Below are 16104 nucleotides of genomic sequence, written 5' to 3' on the forward strand. Positions count from 1 at the left end.
GTCATTTTATCTCTTTTCTCACATAAAAATCATATTTGTATGTTATAGCTATAGTTTGCATAATTGCGCTCCATAACAAATTTTATGTTTGCTATGGAGCTTTTGATTTGTATAATTCGCTAGATACATTCAATTTTATATAGATTGTTCAGTTTTGTATAAATTCATTTATACATTGTAATTTGTATAATAAGATCTGTATTTGTATAATTATAAGTGTATAAGACGACAATATATGTATTTATATTTGTATATACATTTTTCTCTCGTTTTATACAAACACAAACACATTTTATATATTTGTATACCGAATGAGTAATTGTATACCAAAAATGACTAATTGTATATCAAACCAGATGACAAAAAATGGGATGTTTGCTGCTAATTACAAATAAAATAAACTATGACTATAACATTTAATTTGAATTAATAATTTGTTATTTCATACAATTTTCCCTATAAAAAATCCTTCACCCAACCCATTAAAATATAGACGGATTGGACGGGTTACCAAAATATGGGTTCATTTCACCAGGACTATAACCGACTGAACTATTGAGATTCTCCGGGGGAAAAAAAACTATTCACTTTGAAATCCACACAATTCTTGCCATAACCGACCCGATAACCAAATCCAAACCTCCACCATAAATATTAGCCCCTACTTCACCTTATCATTCTATCTCCCGAAACCCTAGCCCCCAAATCAGAAAACCCTAATTTCAACTATTTCTCTGTCTATACCTCAATATTCCCATGGCGAAGAAGCGAAAAACCAGAGCTTCCGAACCTTCACAACCAGTTGAAGAACCAGTAGAGATTAAGCAAGAACCTGAGGTTGAAACCGCACAAGAAGAAGAATACGAGAACGATGCCGTAGAAGTAGAGGAAGAAGAAGCAGTACATGAGGACGAAGAAGAACAAGATCCCGAAGAGGAAGACGAAGAAGGCGGTGACGATGAGGAGGAAGAAGAAGAAATGCCCGGATCTGGAAATGACGCCGTAGAGGATGATAATGAGAAGTCGGTTAATGAACAGGAACAAGTTAATGGAGGCGCTGAGGTGAAGATGGAGGAAGGTAATGAAGAGGATTTGGAAGATGAGCCACTTGAGAATCTGTTAGAGCCATTTACGAAGGATCAACTTACAGCGCTTATTAAAGAAGCTTTAGCTAAATACCCTGATTTCAAAGAAAATATTCAGAAATTGGCTGATAAAGATCCGGCACACCGGAAAATCTTTGTCCACGGTTTAGGTTGGGATACGACAGCTGAAACGCTAACTAGTGTTTTTGCAACTTACGGTGAAATTGAGGATTGTAAAGCTGTTACAGATAAGGTTTCGGGGAAATCGAAAGGTTATGGATTTATATTGTTTAAGCATAGGAGTGGTGCTAGGAAAGCTTTGAAAGAACCACAGAAGAAGATTGGTACAAGGATGACTTCTTGCCAGTTGGCTTCGGCTGGGCCGGTTCCGGCTCCTCCACCTACTACAGCAACCCCACCGGTTTCGGAGTACACACAGAGGAAGATTTTTGTTAGCAATGTAGCTGCTGATCTTGAACCTCAAAAGTTGTTGGAGTACTTCTCAAAGTTTGGTGAAGTTGAGGAGGGTCCACTTGGATTGGATAAGCAAAGTGGGAAACCTAAGGGGTTTTGTTTGTTTGTGTATAAGACTGTTGAGGGTGCTAGGAAGGCATTGGAGGAGCCACATAAGACCTTTGAAGGGCATACCCTTCATTGTCAGAAGGCGATTGATGGACCGAAGCATAGTAAGAATTTCCATCAGCAGCAACAGCCTCAGTCACAACAGCATTACCCTCAGCATCATCATCATAATCAGCAGCAGCATTATTATCAGCATCCTGCAAAGAAGGGGAAATATTCAGGTAGTGAAGAACTCTGCTTTTCTGGCAGTTTTCTATTTTTTTTAGCATTGCTTTTATGCTAGATTGTCATAAAATTGTTACTTTATCCGAAAAATCAGGTAGCAGTGCAGGAGCAGGATCAGCTGGGCATTTAATGGCACCATCGGGGCCTGCACCTGTGGGATACAATCCTGCTGTGGCAGCTGTGACCCCAGCTCTTGGACAGGCACTGACAGCCCTGTTAGCTACACAAGGAGCTGGTTTGGGGATTGGGAATTTGCTTGGAGGTCTTGGTGGGCCAGTGAATCATCAGGGTGTGCAACCAGTGGTGAACAATGCAACAGGATATGGTGCCCAGGGTGGATATGGAGCTCAGCCTCATATGCAATACCAACCTCAGATGCAGGGTGGTGCAAGACCACAGGGTGGTGCCCCATACTCTGGCTATGGAGGTCACTAGGAAAACTTAAGGTGTGATATCTTTCTCATGCCTTGTGTGTTGGTTTCTATCAGTTATATATATAATTCACATGGAATTTCTTACTATGATCTTGACAGTACGTGTGATCAATGAATGATTTGCTTATCTTGTATCCAATTTAAATGTACCGGATCATTATTAGTTTTAAAGGTTGGGTACCTATAAGCAATGTGCGTAATGTATACTTGACTAAAATAAAATCCAGTTAATTTGCTTAAGTGATTAGAATTACATTCAAATCTGGTAATCTAGTTGGAGTGGAACATAATTTCAGATCTGATCATTTAGGAGAAAGATTTTCTCTACAGTATGGAATATTGGAATCTTAGTCTCACTCCTCTCTCGGGAGATGTTACGCATGTGAAACTTGGCTATAGTAATTGTTAACTTAATGCTGATTATTGGTTCTTCCACAACTTTGCTCTACTGAAGGAGAAATCATGATAAAATAACCTCAAGTTGCCTTTATCAAAAGTTCAGAGTTTTTTTTTTGTAATAAAAAAGTTCACATCAAATTGCATTAGAATTTTATGGTTCTGTTTCCTTGGACAGGTATCTGTAATGCTATGGCTCTACTTCCAAGTGAGGTAAAAATTATTGATTTGTTGCTTAGTTTATAAGTTTTGCAGCTAATATTCATTTGGTTTGTCTGTCTGTTACCATATCTTGTTTGTGTTAACTTTCTGTCTTACATAAAAGAAATATCTTTAAACTTGTCTTTCACTTTTTTGAAGGTACCTTTTACAGATGCATTTCATGGTTTTTTCTGCTAAAAGTATTTTCTACTTCGATTTTTATGTTTTACCTATTCACTGTGCAGATTCCTTCATAAATGCATCAAACTTTTAGTTTTGGACTGGTGATTCTTCTGAAGTTCCGGGCACTCTCCAAATGAAGTCTTTTACTATCTCAAAAGTTACCTTTTGTTTAAAGACCATAATCTTCAATGTGTATTTTCTTTTTTATTCAAGTATTTCTATTCTGGTGAATGTTTTTAAACACTATGTAGTATTTCGCACTAAATTTTTCTATATTAAAAGTATTGAGTAGAAGGTAGGGTGTCCTATCCTTGTCTCACCAGTATTTTAGATATTTAGCAATGTCTTTTCAACTTCCATCATCTTATTTTCTGAATGGTTTCTTCTACTGCTCCACAAAACACTGGATTGTGTCTCATAACAAGCAACTTTTGCTTTTCCCTCTGTTCAAATAAATAAAGTAATGAGCACATTGATCAGCTAATTTGTTTTAAGGATTGTCATGTAGCAATTGCTGTTGCAGGTAAAAGGTGATGTTCATGGCAATTCACTGCAGGTGTCTTCTGTTTCCTCCAATTTTTCCATGTTGATACTTGTTATGCTTGTGGTGTAGGGGCTGGGGGTTAAGGATACATTTTATATATAGATTGAATGCGGATTTTATCTCCACGTCGCTATCACTTGAATTTCTATACAGATGTTTAATAGGTAAAGATTTGATTAACGGTGGCATTGATTGTTTTTAAAAGTATGAACTTGTGGGTTGTTTTTAACCTTAAAATAGTGATTGGAGAAGGGAAAGGTATCTGAATTATTCCACAAAATTGGTTTATAAACTGCTTTACAAAATGACTGTAGGGATTTCTTTTCCTTCCTTTTTCTGGGGTGAGATAAGAATTATTCCAAAGTTTCTGGTAATTTTAAATTTGAAATCTATCCATGGAGAGGAAGGGAAGGGGGGTAGTGTTTCTATCCTTGTTGATCTCTTTAACATTATGTTGTAACATTTATGAATCCTGGAGAGGAAGGGGAAGTGTTTCTACTCTAGTTGATCTCTTTTAACATTTGTAACACTCATGAAGTGGGTGGAATCCAAACAAGAATGCCATGTAGCTTTGATGTTTTCCATCCAGGGGCTGAGCAGGTTGTTCTCGTGGCATTTGAAGTAGGAAGTCTTGTCAAGACAGATGCTGGTCAGATATGCAGAAGTGTTTCTACTGATGTTTATAGAATGACGGCAAAGGTGCATAGTATGGCATTTCTGTCCATGTGAACGACGTCTAGTGCTTTGTCATTGAGTAGCTTTCTACCTATTCTAACCCAGCTTGACTACTCCTACTCGGTTGAGTTGATCCTGTTCGCTGTGTTGTCTCTTTCAAAACGGGGAAAAGACTGAGAGTTAAAAGGTTGGGAAAATGGATGTACAAGAAACTAACTATGAAAATTGACATGACAGAATGAGGGAAGACTGGGGATTAGCTTGGCTTTGTTTCTGTTAATCTCTAACATTGTGTGTTGTGTTCTAGTTTTGAGTTTTCTGGTATTGAATGTTGTTAGATTTAGGTAAAATGGAAGGTGGGTCAATAGCTCTAACAACAATTATTGTGCAACACTTTTTTATCTTAAAATAGTATTAATAAATGCATGCACTTGTTAGGTTTGCTGGTGAGATGAGTGAAGATATTTATGAAAGATAAAAGCCACACAAAAATTTCTCTTTTTGGATTTGGAATATCATGCTATTATTACTTAGTATTAATCTAAATGGTGGGATGAAATAATTTTGAGTATGCATTAATCATATTTTATCTTGAATTATTATTCGTCTCACGGATGCAACCAAAATGGTGCACGTTGAGCAAGTAAAATGGGTTGTGATATTTGTTAACGTAATTCTTTGTTAGCGTTCAATGAATACACTAAGCTTGTTGTTTGAGATGCAACATATCCAGGTTGTATTCATCAAACACTGATAAATTGGGACAATATACTCAAGTGTATTCATTGAACGCTAATACAAACATTGAGTTGACAGCTGAAAATATGATGCTTCCATCAAGGAAGTCTTAGAGAATTTAAATGACCAAGAAAATTGATCCCTTTGTCTCAATTTAGAGAAAAAAAAATAAAAAATCTTATGGTTTTGTTCCTCAAATTTTTTTTTAATTTTCAATGTAAATAATTTAGTATATTTTTTATCACATTCAAAATCATTTCGTTAATTATAGACTAGCGGAAATTTTGGGTAAATAATTAATACAAAAAGAATTGATAACAATAAAAGAGTAGTAAAAAATTTTATTTATTTTTTTCAGAAAAAGGCTGCAGATTCCCTGCATTAAAAGCTGCCAGCGTCTTACAAGTTGCTGGGATATTCGTGCCTTTCGATGAAAATCCTGATTTAAACGGTGTTTAAATTTGTTGCTTTTTTAATTTGATAAATAATTTTGTTGCCCTTTTAGCTCCAGATTCAAAAATCTCGTATAATTACAATATAAGCAGCAATCGGAGTGGAAAGTTCCAAGTGTTTATTAGTGAAGTAAGCAGAGTACACATAAATCATGAAACCAATAAGCCATCCTTCTTAATTCAAGTTTTAGTGTCTACTACACCCAAATCCAAAGTGGACATGTCTATTTATTATGTCAACTACATATTCCAACAAATAAAGTAAACAAATATGGTATATAAGCCAAAATGCTGTCTAAAGAAAATCCCCGCTGTTCGAGTTTTGACAACTCAAAAAAAGTGGATGAAACATGCTATCAGATTGAGATCAATCTCACATAAGCAGCCGGTATCAACTGTTAGCAAGTCCTAAAAACAGAAAACCGATTAAAAAAAAAAAAGCAATGGAAGGCACAAGAATAAGAACTACTAGTCATGTCCATAACTTAGTAGCAGAACCAAAACATTAGGTACATGATCCGAGATAAGTTAAAAGAGCAAACCACAAAGCCAAAAGATGTAAAATCTTCAGCAGAGTGATTTACTTAGCTAAAAGTCTAGACAAAATATTCAACTACCGTCTTCTCAAAAGAGTTTTGAACCAGAAACTATTCACAAACCACACACACATTAAAAAGAAAGCAGGAAGGCTAACACGCCTTAGCAAAAGAACATAGAACTGGAAACTTTCTCCTCGAGCTTTGGAAGCTGAGGAACGGAAACTGGTCCAGCATTGGTTACTCCATTATGACCTGAGGAAGTCTCTGATGCATCTTCAAACTTCATCCACTGTCCCATTTGAGTAGCAGCAAGATGGGCATAACAGATGGGAGCAACTGCATTTAAGCAAAACAGAGAATGAATGCAAAAAGAAATGGGACAAGAAAAACACATTTGGCACAAGGAAAATGAGACTTACCAACAGATATTGCAGTGGTGCTCCTCTGGTACCTGCAAGGATGACATACCAATCTTTGTTAAAGCAAACATATGGATGTAAACTACTAAGTTGAAGCAGCTATCAGTCTATCTACAAGATACTTAATGCTTTACTTACACATAAGAGAGATTATGAACAAGCTCTTGAAGATCATCAGCAGAGAAACCCAGCTCATCATACAAGACATGATAGTGAGTAGGACGAGTTGTACCCTACAAAACAAGAATAACCATTAGCAAACAGTAGATTGATTTTGTAAATGATTCAAAAACATTCAGCAGATAAGACATTTAAGTTGACGCATTGAACTAGATATTCTAGGACAAATATGTCCCAAAGCAAATAGTTAACTGACTGCCACAAAATGCAAATATTCTCTGCAGAACTCTATAGTAAAACGTTATACCAAAAAACAAATGCCAAAGACATATGCCAATGCAACCACAAACAAGAGAACTTTACCCATAAAGGGTGGAGAAACATACCTAAATTAAGTATCTTAAGAGTGAAATAGAAAAGCTAATGTACGAATATAGATGGAAAAGAGAACATAAAGACTTACAATCATTCCAGCATGAGCACACAAGTAGAAGTCATAATTCCTTGGGTGACAGACTTTGTTGTCTATGATTGTGCCTGCACAAAGTGACTGTGTAAGTAATTTCATCCAGTACAATAGTTGCAACTAATATCCAAGTTCAAGTGGTGTACCTGGAGGAACATTGTTAGGATCATTAGGCTGGAAAAACTTGGTATGATGATTCTTCTGGGCAACTATCACCACAAACTTGGGTGACCACTTCTCATCAAGAAATTTACAAGCCTGATTAATCAATAAATAAAACAAATGATTTAGTACAGTTATATCTTGGTTTCCCCGAGTCAAGCTCAATATTCATCAAGAAAGCATTTATCAGCCAAAACCTCAATAATCTGATCCAGCTCAACATTCAGAACTTGACTAAACTGAGATTCACTGACACCATCCCTGAAATTTTGAACAAGAGAATTAATAAAACTATAATTTAACAAGAAGCTTCTGGACCATTGCCATATAATGAACTGCATTTGATGAGTTTCATCTCAGGAAAAAAGTCAAACCTAGAAGTATCAAGTTGATCTACATGGCCAACAAAGACGTACCATAATAAGTTGATCCCAAATTGATTAAAATCCAAATTTCACCCAGAATTAAGCATCAACTAACATTCAGACCATGACCTTACCACAAATGTTTTACACAGTTCTCTCCAGATGAGGTTATAAGTAACATCTCCAACATCTCAAGTACATGAAGACCAACAGAAAAGTTCTTTTTCAAATCTCACTTCAAAGTTTTTGTTTGTGTCTGTTTGAATCGTTGACTCTGGTTCTATTTCCATTTCATGTGAGCAAATATTTGCAGCATTATTCAACAGAACCAAGATACAAAAAAAGCATTTACACAACGGAATGGCACTTGTATATGGCACACATTTAGTTGGAATCAACTGAAATAAAAGAGAATGACCACTGAAAGTCACCTGAATATTATTATATGCTCGGGCTTCCTTTTTCCAGAGCTCACATAAAAATCTAGCAAAGCCTCCCTGCAATTTTGTAGCTTAGTTTATTTCTGGGAAATGCTACAATAGTGGATTAAACCAAACTCAGAAATACAACTTCTTTATTCACTGGGATCACTGGTTATATCTAGCTACACGGATGATATCCTGTCGGATACTAAATGTAGGTTCTCATGGTTGTTTTCACAAGAACGTGTAAAGAGTTGTGTTAAACTGACTCACTCAATACCACATAAGAATAATAGTGTGCTAGCATATCTAACTAAAATACATCAGGCCCAAGCCCTGTCAAGTTGTCGTTGTGGAGATAATCCATCTGAGACTTCAATTAACTGTGAGTAGTAGCCCCTGCCCAAAAAAATAAGAAGGGAAACCTTAAAGGCAACTCACCTCATTATTCCCTCATCTTCAGTATCAGAAGCACGTTTAAACAAGTTGTCTATCATCTCCACCTTAGGAGACTGAGTACGAACTGAAGCTCTGTAACGAGATATCGAAGGCCACTGCCTTGAGCTGACAACCTGGTCAAGTTAACAATGAACACACACACAGAGAAACCATTATAAATTACATGAGGGAGGGAAATGCAACATATGTCCAGATTTGTTATTGTATACATTAGACTTATAAGTACCAAAACAATCACATAGCCATAGGATTTAATTGGTTGCAAAGGAAACGAAAATAAGATCTACTGAAACTTGACAGGTCGTACCGCTGCAATTGATGGGACATCAGATTGGCCAGGAGAGCCATGGGACACATCCATCCCAATAATAATGGTAGGAACCTTAGATACCATAGGGATTGCAGGAGAATGTTCAACAGTTAACATAGAATTTAAACCTCCAAGCTGCCAAGAAGGAAAAGATGGTTAGGAAAACATTTTTGAGATATCAGAAGAGGTTAGGAGAAGGGGAAAAAAGAAGATGGCTCAGAACTGATGATCGGAACTCTCACCTTTGCGTTTATCTTCAGGAGCACATTGGTGATATATTGATCATTGACTCTTGTTGGAGCTATACACTGGGTAACAATGCCATACTCAGCAAGATTCTTTCGCTTCCATGGTCCTGAAAGTTGAAACAAGACATTTTACATCTCATCTAAAGCTTGGGATACGCTCTTGTTGGAGGTTAGCTACTAATCAAGAGAACAAGTATATTATACTAACCGTATACATCACAGTTTTTCCTCTCAGGAAGCAGACATAGCAGGAATTTAGGTGCCCCGGGAAGCTTGGATTGGACCTGCTCAAACATCTTCTCGACTCTAACGAGTGGGGGAGCCCTCCTGACTTGTGGAGATTCCTCAAAAACATCAAATGGGTCTTCCACCACCTGAATACAGTTTATTAAAAAAATCAAAAGGAACAATGATCAGTCATTGAACTTTACACTCAGTTTTCAAGAAATTACGAATTTGAAGAAACTTACAATTCCTTTCTGTTTTCCACATTTGATCAGATCACTGACTAGCCCTTGTATGTTACAGCGTGCAGAAAAATTGACAACGGCCCAGCGTTCTATCTTCGTGGGATCAACTAGTCTCTGCCATTACAGATGATATGTGAAAAGGAGAAACAAAGCAACTTAAGGAACAATGGGGCAAAACAAATACATCCAAGTGTAAATAATCATGCAAGGAGAAGTAATTCTGAACCTTATTATTGAAATTCCATCTGCCATTACGAGGGACAAAGTCATCACCACCTGTCTTCAGCTGAGGAAATATTAAAGGTAAGGCAGAGTAAATTTCCAAATATCCTAGCTGGAAGTGATTATTAATTAAATAAATACCTTTGGGGGAGGAAGAACACGTCCTTCAATCTGAGTGAAGTTATTGCTAATCGATATTCCACAGGAACGAAGAAGGGGCTCAGCATCATATTGGTTGATTTTGAGAGCCTAAACCAAACCACCAGATAATTAGTGCCGATTCACCAGAATATTGTTAAAGTGTCTTTTGATTTATTTATTTTTAAAACTTACATTGCTTAAGACTTGCATCCTCTCCTGAGGCTTTTGCCTTGATTTCTCCACTAGTGAAGACCTCTGGAATGTGGACAAGGATTTTGTGTATCTTTGCAACGACACCAAAGAACAGAGCTGAAATCATTCACAGAAAACTTGAGGTTATGATACGCACAGAGAACAATAAATGGCATAGGCCTCTAAATTTAATCTGATTGCTTACCTCAATCGGGAAATAGGTGGGACGTTTTGGTTTCCCAACATTTATGCAGGGTAAATCAGCAGAATAACGCAACTCTATGTTGCGGTGGTTGACAAAGTAATCAAACACAGTAACTTCAGTTGTTTGGACCTCACCATCTGCATCTTTTCCTTTCTGCTTCAGGGTAAATCTAAATAGAAAAAGAAGATGAATTATATACAATCTTGCTTCTGCAAATAAATGATAAATGCATTAACAGGTGCTACGTAAACAAGTCAAGGTTTAAATAAGAAGAAATAACTAAAGAAAGAAATGAAGCATACAGTTGTTCACGACAAGGTCGGTCACTCAATCCAGTAATCTTGTACTCTTGATTAGTGGGGCTCGTCTTCACCCTCAAATTCTTGAGTATACGCTTTGCCTAATAATTGTGTATAGCCAATCCCAGCTTAGCAACAGTGCACATAACTAGATAAACAGATTTTCAGAAACAAGATTCTACCTTCGCCCAATCCAGTGAAAAAGGATCCTTCGCATTTTGATTTGCAATCAAGAAGTCCACGATAGGCCCAGGCTGGATAATCATTGTTGTAGACACATCTGCAATTGAAGCAAAAGAACAGCATTAAAATCATTGTGTTAGCATAGAAATATGAAAGGTGTTGCTTGAGATATTAAGCACTAGAGTCGTTACCAATGTTCAAAGACAAGCCACTCTGGGTAGTACGGAAGCTGGAATGGAATCCTCGACAACCAAGAACACCACCACCGACATCAACAAAGTTCTTCGGATCATTGTGGAAAAAGGATTGTCGAACAAGCAGGCAACCCCTGATACAAGAACATCAACTAAATGAGGTGAGAAAACAGAGTCTTGAACCCGCATGTGAGATGAAGCAACAATTACTTACTGCTTTGCAGCATGCTGCCTCAGAATTATATCCAAGACTCGCAAGGCTTCTTGAGAGTTCTCCGACTCTTGACCACGCAGAGCATTTGCAATCGCCTGCATAGGGATTTTGGCAGCAAAACTGATCTCCACCTTGAAAGTTTTTGACTGATAAGGACGACGTAACCTCTTCCTGTCAGCTTCATTAGGACTTCCATGTCCACCAGGGCTGCTATTACCATTGTTCCTGAACATAAAAGTTGTAAACAGACTGTCAAATACTGGTAGGACTGGGAAAATAGTCTGGTCAGCCATTTTGAAAACCAACCTATTTGATGTCACGTCATCGAGGACAACAGTGAATTCCATTTTATTCCTAGGGAGTGCTCCAATGGTAAACAAGCTTTTTTCACCATCATATGCAAATTCCTTTCCAGCTAATTCTGTATCATAAGTTTCGTGCACTCTGTCTAAGACCTTCCTTCCAACTCCCTTCCCATCGACTGGTCGACCATCTTCATAGAATAAGGCAACCTGTCAAAGAACAGAGTTAAAGGGCAGGGAATAATAAAATATAGAGAACTAAGAAAAGAAGGCATGTAAATATATGGGTCTACACAAACATACACTGTAGTGAAAGAAGTGCCCATCCACATTGGTCACATTCACTTTAAAGTGATTAGTAAGAATTTGGATCTTCTGTCCCTTGTTTCCAACACCACGTCTGGCCATGGGAACGCGCAAGATCTTTTTCTTCACAGGCTCGAGCTCTGTTTTAGCAGGAGTGAAATCTGGTGGAACAGGGGGAGGAGGTGGCAGACCCTCTGCTGCTGCACCATTCGTTTCTTCTTCAGCCATATCAGGATCCTATCTGAAATAGAAAATTCTGAATTTATGGAAATGTGAAATGCAACTGGAAACATCATTGAAAGATGTACTCTGGCAGTAAGGTTATCAGTAAACATTATCAATGTACTACATCAAAGGACAATTATAATCAATGCAACTAAAACTGAACATGTCTACATTTAGAAAATAATTATGAAGACTCCGGTAAGTATCATTCATACAAGGAAAAGGGAACACACATTTCAAAATATAAGGGACATCATTCTTTTTTCTCTGAAAGAAAAGGTAAAAGGCAAATATAAGGGACATCATTCTTTTTTCTCTGAAAGAAAAGGTAAAAGGCAAATATAAGGGACATCATTCTTTTTTCTCTGAAAGAAAAGGTAAAAGGCAAATATAAGGGACATCATTCTTTTTTCTCTGAAAGAAAAGGTAAAAGGCAAATATAAGGGACATCATTCTTTTTTCTCTGAAAGAAAAGGTAAAAGGCAAATATAAGGGACATCATTCTTTTTTCTCTGAAAGAAAAGGTAAAAGGCAAATATAAGGGACATCATTCTTTTTTCTCTGAAAGAAAAGGTAAAAGGCAAATATAAGGGACATCATTCTTTTTTCTCTGAAAGAAAAGGTAAAAGGCAAATATAAGGGACATCATTCTTTTTTCTCTGAAAGAAAAGGTAAAAGGCAAATATAAGGGACATCATTCTTTTTTCTCTGAAAGAAAAGGTAAAAGGCAAATATAAGGGACATCATTCTTTTTTCTCTGAAAGAAAAGGTAAAAGGCAAATATAAGGGACATCATTCTTTTTTCTCTGAAAGAAAAGGTAAAAGGCATCACTAAGACACTGCAAAGTACTCCTTACCATATCAGGAAAAACACTACAAACTAATCCTAACCATATTCGGAAAAGAAAAAAAAGAAACAACGCCAACAAAGACCATTCAAGTTGATATATCAATGGAAGAATACTTGAAAAACCATGATGTCATAAATGGCCACCAAAAACTTGAAGAGGATGGAATATCTACATCTATAAAATCATTTTCATTTCTTTCCTATGGTCTAGTTGTATATTTTACTATTTTTTCTGGTTAGAAAAGAAAAATCATGAAGCAGAATAACTAAAACAAAGAAGCAAATGCAATTCTTACTAAAGACTTCAACCTAAAGACAACAAACATGCAGAATAGGATAGACAAAGGCATGTAGTAAACCAGACAAAAGGTCCTGGAAGTAAAACTCAACAACACAAGATAGTTTTAGCATTAACTCAACATAAGTCACAAAAAAGGCATAAAGAGAGAGCTACAAAAACAAACAGGCAGCGAAAATACTACATAAGTAGAGGGTTTTTAGGCAAAACATCAAGAACAAACCTTACATCTAGAACAGACCCAACTAGAAAGACACACACATATGAAGAGCTCCAATAAAGCCTACTATTAACTTACCATTCAAAGTCTAATGACGGTCTAAACACACAAGAGATTGCTAAGTAGAAAACATAAAAATTTACAGAAAAAATAGCACAAGTATTACTCAAAATATATTAATTTCCACAATCAAATCCATAATACACATATGCAAGACAATAAAAACTACAAATAGAAAGAACACCCCTGATTTTTCACAGTCAAAATCTAGCTTCTTTTTTACACTTTTTTCATTCCAGCAGAAATACAAGTCAAACAGATCTCACTAGATCCACAAAACCCCATAAATTTTTCATTGAAAAATACTACAAATAACAAAAATCAGAACCACCCCAGAAACTATTCAACTACTATAACAGAACAGTGTTTAACAAAACCTGCAAATCCATAAATGAAGCTATAATAACAAACATGCAAGCCAAGTAAACCACACAGAAAAGGAAATAAATATTTTTTATTTTTTATTTTGTAAAATCTTTTTCTAAAGTTTCCTCAACATCTCTCAGCAAAAAGATGTGAAGCTTTCTCATCAAACACAACAAAAAAAAATCAAAATAAACAAACCCCACAAATTATTCAACCAAAAATCACTCAAACTAAAGAAGCATTGACAGATTCATCAGCTGAAAAACTCAAATCCCAGAAATCAACCAAACAAAATTTTTGTTTCTGTAAATCCCTTTTTTTCAGTTCAAGTTCATCAGAAACCCAAAAGTTTTCTCATCAAACACAGCAAAAAAATCAAAAATAAACAAACCCCACAAATTATTCACCCAAAATCACTCAAACTAAACCAACATTGACTGATTCATCAGCTTAAAAACTCAAATCCACCCAAAAAAAATAAAAAATCTACAGTGTTCATAAACACTTTTCAGCAGAAACCCATAACCTAACTCACCCCACACAGCAACAAAAATATCAAAAATTAAACAAACCCCACAAAATTTTAACCCAAAAAAACTCAACCTAAAGCAGCATTGACCGTTTCAGAAGTAGAAAAATCCACAAACCCCACAAAAATACTTCAAGAAAACATGAAAATTTTGCTAAAAGGAGTATACCTTCTGCTCAAAAGAGGCAGATGAAGCTCCAAAATCAAGAACAAAACCCTAATGGAACACAGGAGAAAAAAGAGGGGAAGGAGGAGAGTGACAAATTTATGAGAGAGTGGACTGAGAAAAAAAAGGAGTATTTAGTACCTCCCAACAGTTACGAGTGAGCCTAAAATACTGCCTCTTTACACCTTTTTTGCCCTTTCTTGTGTCGCTCTCTATGAGCTCCACGTGTCCCTCCACTATAATAGTAATAATAATTTATTTTTTATTATAATTACTTGTGTATGAAAACTTTATTTTCTTACTTATATAGAGTGATACACCTAGAAATAATAGTTCTAGTCTTCTAGATGCTATTATTTAGTAAGATTGTGATTTTGTTATACTTATTTAAATAATGGAAGATAATCTAGTGTAGTCAAATCTCGTTATAATAGTCCTTCATTATAATCATAATTCATTGTAACAACTCATAAGTATATATTGTGATGAAGTGATTGTTACTCGCTCGGCATAATCTCGTATAAAGTCACAATTCATTTAACATGGTCATTTGGGATAGGCAAAAATTGAGGATTAAATGGGGGCGAAATTCATGTTAATGGTTGAAATGTTTAGTCGATTCTCTTTCTTTTTGTTAGAGTTTTGACCTATACGAATAAGTAGAATATGAAGGACAAAAAAGACCTTGGTGAACTGTCAATCATCGTAATTTGTAAACAAGTGTAAATTTCATTGTTTGATGGTATAAATATTGACTACACTGAGGAAGAGACCCTGAAGTGAAGGATGTGAACGAGCGGAAGTAGTAAGTTTCATTTTTTATTCTTGTATTGGTCTATAAAATAAAATTTTCATGTTAAGTTGTACTTCTCTATAGTAAAAAGGTGATAGATACTTTCACGAGGCAATACCATAATGTATGTTATTTACGGATGACATGTTCTGGTATAATAAATTTGTAGCAGCGTTAACGATAATTGGAGTGCAAAGCTGAAAATGACTATTTGGAGTGCAAGTTCAATGACACAATACATGAGACTAATGTGGAACGGTGGAAGTAAGGCTTAATACACGGGTCATCTGAAAGTTAGGAAATTTTAAGTATCTCAGGTCTATTATCACTGAAAATTGGGAGATTAACGAGTATATCATCCATCGTATTGGTGCAGGATGGATGGAATAGAGTCTCACATCTGAAATTTTATGTGATAAAAAAAGTGTCACAATAACTTAAAGTCAGGTTTTACGAAGTGGTTATGACTTAGAAGACCAACTTTGTTGTAAAGGGCGAAGTGTTGTCTTGTCAAGAGCTATCACATTCAGAAGATAAAAGTTGCGGAAATTAGTATGTTGTGATTGATATGTGAATATGTATGAGAGATGGGATTAGAAACGAGGATGTCGCAATACGGATGTGTGTGAGGTTTGGCCATAAATGATTTTATAAGAGATAGTGGTAGTCTAAATACGTGTTCGGGAAAGGTGATTAAACATGACATAGTGTTGTTTCAATTTATCGAGAACATAACCTTGAATACGAGGGTGCGAATTAGGGTAGGAGAGTAGTAGGTGTTAGTGCATTTTCGTATTGTTCATTCATATTAGTAGTAGATAGTATTCCTCGTTTATTGTTCTTC

The 16104-nt window shown here is 36.1% G+C and overlaps 2 protein-coding genes across 2 annotated transcripts; one reads left to right on the forward strand and one right to left on the reverse strand.

Moving 5' to 3' along the window:
* The first annotated feature begins 700 nt into the window (after window positions 1-700).
* On the forward strand, window positions 701-3397 carry LOC102603011 (heterogeneous nuclear ribonucleoprotein A2 homolog 1-like). The gene is given in 8 exon segments (NM_001287847.1): window positions 701-1888; window positions 1987-2121; window positions 2124-2181; window positions 2183-2226; window positions 2228-2274; window positions 2276-2335; window positions 2899-2935; window positions 3169-3397. Coding segments are annotated over 7 exon segments (1488 nt in total). The 5' UTR covers window positions 701-756; the 3' UTR covers window positions 2911-2935; window positions 3169-3397.
* A 2575-nt stretch (window positions 3398-5972) lies between these two features.
* On the reverse strand, window positions 5973-14608 carry LOC102604021 (protein argonaute 4). Its single transcript, XM_006362679.1, has 23 exons — window positions 14471-14608; window positions 11751-11994; window positions 11452-11657; window positions 11146-11370; window positions 10929-11065; window positions 10737-10834; window positions 10558-10655; window positions 10256-10424; window positions 10051-10167; window positions 9859-9966; window positions 9722-9781; window positions 9496-9609; window positions 9234-9399; window positions 9020-9132; window positions 8775-8912; window positions 8450-8580; window positions 8018-8083; window positions 7419-7482; window positions 7206-7317; window positions 7057-7130; window positions 6612-6706; window positions 6474-6505; window positions 5973-6390 (listed from the first exon to the last, which is right to left on the reverse strand). The coding sequence occupies exons 2-23, from the start codon at window positions 11979-11981 to the stop codon at window positions 6215-6217; spliced, it is 2730 nt and encodes a 909-aa protein (XP_006362741.1). The 5' UTR covers window positions 11982-11994; window positions 14471-14608; the 3' UTR covers window positions 5973-6214.
* Between the last annotated feature and the right edge of the window lie 1496 nt (window positions 14609-16104).

Source organism: Solanum tuberosum, unplaced genomic scaffold (assembly GCF_000226075.1).
Source record: "Solanum tuberosum cultivar DM 1-3 516 R44 unplaced genomic scaffold, SolTub_3.0 scf00412, whole genome shotgun sequence".
In the NCBI taxonomy this organism is placed as follows: Eukaryota; Viridiplantae; Streptophyta; class Magnoliopsida; order Solanales; family Solanaceae; genus Solanum; species Solanum tuberosum.